Raw genomic sequence first — 10,183 nt, 5'->3', positions numbered from 1 at the left:
CTCTAGGGAAGCAGAGCAAAGTTGCCTTTTATGGTTCCCAGCAAATCCTGGCAATGTGTGAGAACATCCCCTCGCACTCTCCCTGCGAGTTCCTCTGGGCTGTTCTCTGCTGAGGAGGCAGGGGAGGAAAATAAACCCGAGCAAACCCAGCCTCTTGTTCTGGTGAGTCGCTGGGAATATTCCACAGCTGGAAACTTTTCCTGCCAGACTTCAGGAGCACTCAGTGCCCCAGCAGGCATGAGCCTGAAAACTGTGCTCATCCTCCTTGGTCTGGCCTTAGCCACAATATTCGCTTTGGTCTGCGTGTTGCTGACCAGAGAAAGGAGCCCCAGCACCTGCCAGCACCTGCCCCCGGAGCAGGAGGATGTGGAGGATGACAAGAGCCTGGTGTTTGCTGACCTGACAGCTGAGGAGATGTCCCAGGTGGTGCGGTACCTGCAGGAACACCTCGGGGTGCCGCTGGTGGAGGCGTCGCGCGCCAAACCCTCGGAGAACTGCATTGCCTGGGTGGATGTGCAGGTCCCCACCAAGGCAGAGGTGCTGCAGTTCCTGGACGGCGATGGGGCCCGTCCCTTCCGAGAGGCCCTGGCTGTGCTGTACTTTGGGAACCAGCCAGAGCCCAACATCACCGAGTACGTGGTGGGGCCGCTGCCAGTGCTGGCGTATCACCGAGACGTGACGGTGCAGAGGTACGGGGGGAAGGTGCCCTACCACCGCAGACCCGTTACTGGCAGGGAGTACACGGATATCAATGCCCTCATCCAGAGGGAGCTGAAAAAGGCACCGCAGTTCCTCGCTGCCTGCTGTGAATCTGATGGGACCAACCTGGTCACCCTCACCACAGCCCCTCGGGGCTTCAAGTCTGGTGACCGCGTGACCTGGTTTGTCCTTTTCCACAATGTGGCTGGCACTGGATACTACCTGTCCCCAGTGGGGCTGGAGGTGCTGGTGGACCATGGGGACCTCCACGTCTCCCAGTGGCAGCTGCGCCAAGTCTTCTACAATGGCCGATACTTTGCCAGCACAGGGGATCTGGAACAGGAGTTTGTGGCCGGTGCACTGGAGGTTGTCAGACTCAAGCAGCCCCAGGCTGATGCAGTCCTGGGCTCAATGAAGCCTCGGAGCCCACCTGGGCCCCCGGGCCCGCTGCAGTTTGAGCCGCAGGGTCCTCGCTACAGCGTCAGGAACAACCGTGTCACCTTCCAGGGGTGGAGCATCGCCTTCGGGATGAACCCCAACACTGGCCCGCGCTTCTTTGACATCAGGTACCGTGGGGAGAGGATTGTCTACGAGTTGAGCCTCCAGGAAGCCTTAGCCCTGTACGGCTCCAACTGCCCCGGGGGCATGTCCACCCGCTACCTGGACGGCAGCTTTGGCATCGGCAGGTTTGCCTACGAGCTGGTCCAGGGCCTGGACTGCCCCTACACAGCCACCTACGTGGACAGGCACTACCTGGCAGAGTCAGATACTCCCAAAACCAACCAAAAGTCACTCTGCATTTTTGAGCATGACTCTGCCCTCCCTCTGAGGCGCCACTTCTCTGACTCCCAGTCCTTTTACTATGGCGGGCTGCGGAAGAACACACTGGTCATCCGTACCATCTCCACGCTCATTAACTATGACTACATCTGGGACTTCATGTTCCATGGCAATGGGGCTGTGGAGGTCCGGGTGCATGCCACCGGCTACATCAGCTCCTCCTTCTTCCATGGACGTGGCACTGACTATGGCAACAGGGTTGGGCCCCACACACTGGGGACGATGCACCTCCACCACATCCACTACAAGGTGGACCTGGATGTTGACGGTAGGTCTGGCCACCTTTGTGCATGGCTGTGGTTTACTCTGCATGGGGTGAAGAGCTTGAGAGGGTTTTCTCTTCTGCTTTACAGGGCAGCTGAACTCCCTGGAGACACAGGATATGGAGTATGAGTTTGTCAAAGACCCCTGGAGCAGACAGAACACCATTGAAAGGCCATACCTCCGCAGGGAAAGGCTGCAGAAGGAGGATGAGGCAGCATTCCCACTCAATGCCCCCATGCCCCGCTACCTCTCCTTTGTCAGCCCCAGTACCAACAAGTGGGAGCACCCACGCAGCTACAGGATCCAGGTCATCAGCTTTGCTGGGAAGCACCTGCCCATCAGCAGCTCCATGGAACGCTCCATCAGCTGGGGCAGGTGGGTGCCAGGGCTGTGGACCCTCAGCTGCTTCTGCTCCTGGTGGAGGGATGCTGTCACCCCTGGGCAGGGAAGGGTTAAAAAGCAAACATGCCTAGCTTTTGGCTCTGAAATCTCCTTGAGATGTTGCTCAATAACATCTGCTTATGGTAGTTCACAGGCAGGAATCTGACCTCACTTCAGACTAATTTAGAGCAAGCGCGTGTGTTTTTCCCTTTGAGAGGAAGTAGGCTGCAGAACAAATTCCTAAGGGAAGCACTGGCATGGCCAGGCTGTGATATCTTCCCATGAGGACAGAATGCCTTTTGGAAAATGCTTGGAATAAGCACAGACCAGTCCCACTGCCAGGGTGAGCTGATGGAGCTCATGCTGGGGAAGTCTGTGTGGGGGAGAAGCAGCTGTGGCTTAAGGGAGTGTGTTGGGCATTGAGTGGCAGCATTTGCACCTGGCTCCATTCCTGTTTCTCAGCCATGCTGGAAAAGCCACAGGAAGCAAGGGATCCCCTGCAAAGCTCGAAGATGCTGGGCCTGCTGCCCATTATTGCCCTCCCAGCCCTTTCCCTCCCCACCCCAGGGCAGACCAGAGATGCATCCAGCCCCAGTGTGCCAGTGAATCCCAGCTGGCAATGCCATGGCTGCCCTGGCCTGTGCTGGCAGGGACAAGCCCCTGTGACCCCTGTGCTGGCAGGTACCAGCTGGCTGTCACCCGGAGGAAGGAGGAGGAGCCCACCAGCACCAGTGTCTACAACCAGAATGACCCCTGGACACCCACTGTCACCTTTGCTGACTTCATCAACAATGAGACCATCACCAATGAGGTAAGCTGGGGTCTCTGGGATGGAGAGAAGCTGAACCTTGTGGGGGCCATCCTGGCTCCTGCTCTGGACAGAAGCTGCACCTGTCCCAGAGCAGCTGCTGGGCTGGCAGAGTCCTGCCCAGCCTGACAGAGGCCTCATTCCTCTTCTCCCAGGACTTGGTTGCCTGGATCACTGTGGGGTTCCTGCACGTCCCTCATGCCGAAGACATCCCCAACACAGTGACTGTGGGGAATGGTGTTGGCTTTTTCCTGAGGCCCTACAACTACTTCAATGAGGACCCCTCGGTGGATTCATCTGACAGTGTCTACTTCAGCAGTGAACAGGATGTTGGGGCATGTGGGGCCAACCCCCTTGCCTGCCTGTCCTCTGCCACCACCTGTGCCCCCCAACTGCCCCCCTTCCACTTTGGGGGCTTCCTCAACCTCAGTCTGGCACAGCCTCCTGGTGGGCTCTGATGGGCCAGGGGCTGCTGTTGGCTCTGGGTGGGTGTCCAGAGGGTCTTTGTCCACACCAGGACCTGCCCTCCCCCTGCCCAGGCTGCCACATCCTCAGCGTCAGGTTTTGGGAGAAGCTCAGTTCTTGTTTCAGCACTGCAGCCCTGCCAAAGGAGGACTCAAAGCCTTTGAGAAACAGCCTCTGGGAGTGATTTTTTTATTTCATCCTGGATGTCCCCCTGTGTACTGTGGGGTGCCCACAGCCGCTCCCCTCCCCTGGAATGGGGCTTCCACCACCCTCCCATAATCTGTGCCCACAGGGTGAGAGTGCTGGCCAAGGGTGCCCACAGCACAAAGCTGCAGCTGCCCTTGGAGCTGTGCTCCACCTGGGGTTTTTCCCACAGCAGTGGGAGTGAGTGGTGTGGTGTTGCTGTGGACCTGCCACAGCACTGCAGGGCTCTGCATCTGCATTTTGGATGCCCAAAACATCCTCCCCAGTCACTCAGGCATTAACAATATCAAGGCCACTGGGCCCAGGCACTGCCAGGCTCTGGCTGCTGCTGCAGCTCTGCACATGGAGGGGGTGCACTGGGCTGTCTGGGAGGCTGCTGGAGGAGCCCACGGCTGAGCTGTGGGTGGCACTGCCCGGGCTGGGCTGTTCCAATAAACAGGCACTTCAATGCTTTTCCTGAACAAACTGATGTAGCTCCAGGTGCTGCTCTGTTTCCTGTGGCTGTTGTCAGCCCCAGCATGGCTGATGCTGTGGGAGCTGATGCCCTGTTGGGGTGGCCCTGGCTCAGCTCTGTGGGAGTCCAAGGGATGTGGGGCTGCCCCAGTGCCCAGGACAGCTCTGAGTGTGTCCTGGCAATGCTCCTGGACCCCGGTGCGTGGAGGAGGCTCCTGCCAGGGAATATGGAGCAAACAAGGGAGTTAATGTTTAACAGTTGTTCTGAGCTGTGTTAATCAGTTCTGGGCTTGGCTGCTGCCCAGCATGCTCAGCCCCCCTGTGTGAGGACCCTTGATTCTACACCCCCAGCTGCATGTGCAGCTCTGGGCTGCAGGATCCCTCAGCCCACAGAGCCCATCCCCACTGTGCCAGGCTGGCATGGGGACACCAAGGAACTTGGTGAGGCCAGTGCCAGCCCTGGCACATGGCTGCAGATGCTAAACACTCACCAAGGTGTCCCTGGGGCCATGGTGGGTATCCATCCCCTTTGACCCCTTGCTGTAGTGGATGGGTCTGTCCAGAACATGCTGTGAGGGGCTTGAGCAGCCCTAATGGCTGTGGCCTGTGCCCCTGGGAACCAGCTCAGCTTGCTGGTGGGAGGAGAGGGCAGCTCAGGCCATGGCTCAGTTGTCCCTGGGTGCCCTGGGGTGACAGTAGGGACTGTTCCCAGAGGCTCCTGCCAGGCCTTGTGTGAGAGGAAGGTCATGTCCAGCCGGCTCCCTGCCCACCACCCCGTGCCCACGTGCTGGTGCCTGGACTCTGCTCGTGCACTGACGCAGTGACCACAGTCCCACAGCACAGCCTGCACCTTGCAGCTGCCTGGGAACATTCTGGACCAAACCCTGGCACTGCATGTGGCAGTTACAGTCCCCACTGGTGCTGCACTGGCCAGAGCTGCACAAAGAGCCTTGGGAATCATGGGCACAGCATGTCCCAGAGCCAGCTGCTGCCACTGTGGTCACACAGCTCCTAGGCTTGGTGTGCACAGACCCAGGGCAGAAGTTGGGTTTCCCCAGCCTGGCCCCACTCTTTCCCTGATAAAGCCAGGCAGCTGGTTTACAGTGCACATCCCCAGCAGTGCTGCTGGCAGGGCTGCACAGTGCAGGGGATGGACTGAGCAATTGCCAGCCCAGCCAGGATGCAGAGCTCTGCAGTGCCCAGGCAGCTCCTGCCCCTTCCCTGCCCTTCCCCAGGTCCACACAGTGACTGTGGGGCTGGGGGTTTATCCACAGGGCAGGGCAGGGAGCAGTGCTGGGGCCGTGTGGACCCTGGCACCTCTGGTACAGTCCTGACCTGTGGCATGTGCACCTGGCACTGCACAGGGGGGTACTGGGCTGAGCCACTCTGTCCTCTGTGCTGGGAGAGAGGAGGTGCCTGTTTCCATCCTGCTTCCTGCCTCTCCCTGCTATGGCCTCTGTTTTCCTGCAGTGAATTTTTCCTAGAGGACTGGAGTGCTAGTTCCCACCCCCCAACACCTCTTGCCCTGTTTTCCGCTGTGAAATCTCCTGTGAAGGATTTATTGCTGATGGTTTCAAAATATTTTTGGAACAGAAGCCAAGTCTGTTGCATTCCTTCACGCTGGCTAAAGCTACTCTCAGTTGAGGACCCTGGAATGAGCTGTTGAGGAATTTGTTTTGCAAGAATAATTCTGTTTCTGTGCAGACTTCTGTTCTGTTGGGATGTTTTGCAGGTCAGGAGCTCAGTCCAGGGTCTGGGACCATCTTCCTCGGGTGCAGCAAGGCCAGGCTGGATAGGACATGCCTGCAGCAGGGCTGGGTCTGTGGTTTTTGCCTGCTTTTCTCCCAGGCCATCCATGCCCATATCCCAGGGAGCAAGGTTTGCTGGTGTTTTGCCTGTCAGACCCTGTGGCTCCCTGGGCTCTGCATGGGCAGAGAGGCAGGATGGGGCCTGTAACTCCTGCTGTTTGTCAGCAGGACCCAGTACTGGACACAGCTCTCACAGAGGCAAACAACACAGGGCAGGGGTTCAAGGATCTTGAGATGAATTTTCTCAGGGGGGAGATAAGTGATGCATTTCACTGGCTGTTGATCATTAATGCCTTGCTGCCTGTTCAGTGCTGGCTGGGCACACTGTGCTGCTGCTGCAGGGCTGTGTATCCATGCACTGGCAGTGGTGGATGATGAAATTACAGTGCCAGCATTGCTACCAGGGACAACAGAGTGCAGCTAGGGTGGAGGGGACAGCCATGGGCACTGCAGGATGAGTTGTGTGTTTGGCTCTGTACCCGCAGCTGGGGTCTGATGGGGCAGGAGGGATTAATCCAGTGGAGCAGTGCTGGGAGGAGAAGTGCCACCCCTGTTTGCAAAGGTCCTTTAGCCCCCCACTAGAGATCAGAACATGGCTGGCAGTGGGGAGAATCCCAGACCTGGCTGTCTCAGACTGCAGGGACCTCCAGGAATGGCTTTGAAAGTTTCCCATTATGCAAAGTCCTGGTTAAATTAGCCTGGTAAATGAGGAGGGGTGTGAGCAGTCTGCCTTCTGCTCTATGCACCCACTCCCTGCTCCTGGGCATCCTTGCCATGCTCCAGTGGTGGTTCATGGGGGGATGGCAGAGAGACCAGGGCAATTGTCAGCCCTGGACATGGCAGCTCTGCAGGACTGTCACCCACAGAGTGTGGGATAATGGAGCAAGGGCTGAGGTTCAGTCAGAGCAGCTGAATTGTTGTATTGGATAGCTGGAGGAGCCAGGGCTGCAGGATCCCCCTGCACGAGGGGATGGTGTGGGGCAGGGGATGGTGCTGGGGTTGGAGCACCCTGTACTCCACGTGCCTTCAAGCCTGTTTTCCCCTTTTACGTAAATTGTTCCAAACATGTTTGTTACAACCCCCTGGTGATGTACCTCCGCAAAGAGTGGTTTTGGGTCCAAAGATCAGTGCTGGGACAGTGACCTGCCCCCTGCAAACAAGACCCTGCTGAGTATAAAACCCCAGTGGCACAGTGAAGTAGGAGACAGCCAGAGCCACGCCGAGGGCAGCGGCAGCAGGGGAGAATGGAGGCCAACATGAACCTCCTGCACGACCTGGGCATCAGGACAACAAACTGGCTGCAGCAGCACTTCCAGGGCTCCCAGGACTGGTTCCTCTTCATCTCTTATGCTGCTGATCTCAGGAATGCTTTTTTTGTCCTCTTCCCCATCTGGTTCCACTTCAATGAAGCAGTGGGCATCAGGCTCATCTGGGTGGCTGTAATTGGAGACTGGCTCAACCTTGTCTTCAAATGGTGAGTGGCCCTGAGCCAACATTCCCACTGTGTATTGGCACACCTGGACTAATGTGGGACAGAGGGGTGCTCTCAGCCCCAGTGCTGGAGCGGAACCAAGACCAGAGTTCAGCCCCAGCTGGGCAGTGACAATGGTCACTCCTTCCCAAGCCAGGCAGCAACAGCTCCCCCCTTCCCAGAGCCAAGCAGAGGGATGAAGCCTCCTGCAAACAGAGCTTCCATCAGTCAGGGCTGTGCTGCTGAGTGGGGGGTTCTTCACAGGGCCCCTCACCACAGGAGGTCATATTGACTTGGTTGCAGAGGTTCTTGCACTTCCCTCTCAGGGTTGGGGATGAGGACGTGGACAGGCAGTGTCAGCTGTCAGAACCAAGCAATCAGCTGGGTGCGGTGTCTGTCAGGATGCCCTGGACCACTTGTGGGTCCTTCTTCCATCTCCCAGGACAGATCTAAAGCTGCAGCTGTGCCCAGGACTTCCTCAGATCCCTTCTCTTTTCTTTTCAGGATCCTCTTTGGGGAGAGGCCATACTGGTGGGTTCTTGACACAGACTACTATGGCAACAACTCTGCACCAGAGATCCAGCAGTTCCCACTCACCTGCGAGACTGGCCCCGGTAGGGTCCCAAGCCATGGGAGGGGTTTGCAGCCAGGGGCAGGGGGTGCTTGCTCATGGTGACCTGCACATGCAAGGAGGGGGGTGCTGGCCTGGCCAGGGCTGTGGCTGGCAGCCTGCAGGCAGAACATGCCCCTGGACAGCTCTGGAGAGCTGCTGTGCTCCTGGGGACTGCCTGCAGGGAAAGAGGCAGGGCAGCCCCTGCTCAGAGCAGACCTTGACCCTTGGTGAAGCTTTGGTGGTTTAGCACAAACCTCTGCCTCTGCTGAGCTCTGGGCCCTGCAGAGTCTGACTTGGGTCTCTCTTCTTGCCCAGGGAGCCCATCTGGCCATGCCATGGGTGCAGCAGGTGTGTACTACGTCATGGTGACGGCCCTCCTCTCTGCTGCTGGGGGAGAGAAGCAGTCAAAGACACTCAAATACTGGTAAGCTGTGTGCCAAAACCACCTGTGCTAGGCAGAGGCAGCTCCAGCACTGACAGGCACAGCCAAGCCCATCAAGGCACAAGGCTGTGGATGGACTGCTGGGCTGGGGCGCCCCAGGTAGGGTCTGCATGGGGACAGGTTCAGCAGGCAGCCAGGCATTGTTTGGAGTATGTGATGGCAGTGCCATGGGCAGTGCAAGCTGGCCCTGGCACCCACATGGCCACCTGTCCCTCACAGGGTGCTGTGGATAGTGCTTTGGATTGGGTTCTGGGCAGTCCAGGTCTGTGTCTGCACGTCCCGAGTCTTCATTGCCGCTCACTTCCCCCACCAGGTGATTGCAGGGGTTTTCTCAGGTGAGTGTGTCAGAGCCCCCATCCCCTTCCCTGCAGCACCACCGTGCTGGACTGCAGTACTGACCAGTGGTCACACTTTGTAACTGACAGGAATAGCTGTGGCCAAGACCTTCCAGCATGTCCAGTGCATCTACAATGCCAGCTTCCATCGGTACCTGGGCATCACCATCTTCCTCTTCAGCTTCACCCTGGGTTTCTACCTGCTGCTGTGGACATTCGGCGTGGACCTGCTCTGGACTCTGGAGAAGGCACAGAAATGGTGCAGCCGCCCTGAGTGGGTCCACATTGACACCACTCCCTTTGCCAGCCTCCTCCGTAACCTGGGCATCCTCTTTGGGCTGGGGATGGCTCTCAACTCCCACATGTACCAGGAGAACTCCTGGTTCAAGCAGGGCCAGCAGCTGCCCTTGCGCCTGGGCTGCATCGCTGCCTCCCTCCTCATCCTGCACATCTTCGATGCCTTCAAGCCACCCTCCCACGTGCAGCTGCTCTTCTACGCCCTCTCCTTCTGCAAGAGTGCAGCCGTGCCACTGCTAACTGTCTGCATCATCCCCTACTGCCTCTCCCCGCTCCTGGCCACACAGCACAAAAAGGCTGCCTAAGGCAGGCACACACCCCAGCCCTGGGCCCAGGGGCAGCTACCAGGCCCTGGGTGCTCCTCAGCCACTGTTTGCTTCCCGCTGAACCTGCACAGGCTGATTCTGCACTGGGAGCAGAGCAGGGAGGCTGGGCCCATGGTGCTGCTGGGTGGCTCCCACAACACGGACCCACAGTGTCAGTCAGGCTGGTCTGCAGCTGGCTGCTGGCACAGAGAGCCCTGCATGCCCAGGACTCCCCTGCTGTCCCTCCTGCACCCACAGGTGGTGGGCACCTGCCCAGGACCCAGCAGCGGGAGGTCCTGCACTCCCTTGCAGCTCATGAAGACAGGCCACCTCTGCACTGCAGGGCTGGAGACAGCACCACTGGGAGCAGGGTTCTCACCTCAGCACGTCTGGGGTCTGCTGAAGAGGCAGCTCTGTGGCAGGAATGGGCAGACACTGTGACATGGAGACAAAGTGCCAGTGTGAGGGACCCCCCCAGCCCTGGGACATTTGGTGTTCACCTCAGTGCAGTGTGGGGTGCACACACACCCAAGAGTGTACATGCATAAAACATGTACCTGTGCACATGATGTAGGGTGGGGCTGTGCACAGGAGGTATTTTATTAAAGCTAAAGTTTGTTTAGCTGGTGCGTTTGAGTGTCCTGCTGGCCAACACCATGGGATGGGGGATCAGCTCCTGGATGGATGCAGGGTTGTAGCACAGGCTACAGATGGTAGAGGAAGGATTTTTCTCCCAGGTGCTGAAGACCCTCAACACCTGCAAGACACATTCAAGCCATGGGGAAGGGCACTCCCTAG

The 10,183-nt window shown here is 58.2% G+C and overlaps 2 protein-coding genes across 2 annotated transcripts; both read left to right on the top strand.

Annotated features, from left to right (window-relative positions):
• Positions 1-84: 84 nt before the first annotated feature.
• On the top strand, positions 85-7,006 carry LOC310918541 (amine oxidase [copper-containing] 3-like). Its single transcript, XM_083877426.1, has 4 exons — positions 85-1,807; positions 1,893-2,178; positions 2,866-2,995; positions 3,148-7,006. Exons 1-4 carry the CDS (start codon positions 238-240, stop codon positions 3,448-3,450), a joined length of 2,289 nt encoding a protein of 762 aa, XP_083733552.1. The 5' UTR covers positions 85-237; the 3' UTR covers positions 3,451-7,006.
• Positions 7,007-7,110: 104 nt separating this feature from the next.
• G6PC1 (glucose-6-phosphatase catalytic subunit 1) lies at positions 7,111-10,007 on the top strand. The gene is made up of 5 exons (XM_083877430.1): positions 7,111-7,396; positions 7,898-8,007; positions 8,322-8,430; positions 8,668-8,783; positions 8,874-10,007. Exons 1-5 carry the CDS (start codon positions 7,167-7,169, stop codon positions 9,383-9,385), a joined length of 1,077 nt encoding a protein of 358 aa, XP_083733556.1. The 5' UTR covers positions 7,111-7,166; the 3' UTR covers positions 9,386-10,007.
• Positions 10,008-10,183: the final 176 nt, after the last annotated feature.

Source organism: Zosterops lateralis (assembly GCF_965231275.1).
Source record: "Zosterops lateralis genome assembly, chromosome: 24".
NCBI classification, from domain to species: Eukaryota; Metazoa; Chordata; class Aves; order Passeriformes; family Zosteropidae; genus Zosterops; species Zosterops lateralis.
Note: the sequence above shows the minus strand (reverse complement) of the source record. Positions and strands in the feature narration are given on the sequence as shown.

Bases quoted from the DNA above. Each gene is read 5' to 3' on its own strand.
- LOC310918541 (XM_083877426.1), top strand. From the start codon at position 238: ATGAGCCTGAAAACTGTGCTCATCCTCCTTGGTCTGGCCTTAGCCACA. The intron at 2,179-2,865 runs GTGGGTGCCAGG...CTGTGCTGGCAG, and splicing joins CGCTCCATCAGCTGGGGCAG to GTACCAGCTGGCTGTCACCC. The intron at 2,996-3,147 runs GTAAGCTGGGGT...CTCTTCTCCCAG, and splicing joins ATGAGACCATCACCAATGAG to GACTTGGTTGCCTGGATCAC.
- G6PC1 (XM_083877430.1), top strand. From the start codon at position 7,167: ATGGAGGCCAACATGAACCTCCTGCACGACCTGGGCATCAGGACAACA. The intron at 7,397-7,897 runs GTGAGTGGCCCT...TTTTCTTTTCAG, and splicing joins CTCAACCTTGTCTTCAAATG to GATCCTCTTTGGGGAGAGGC. The intron at 8,784-8,873 runs GTGAGTGTGTCA...TGTAACTGACAG, and splicing joins GATTGCAGGGGTTTTCTCAG to GAATAGCTGTGGCCAAGACC.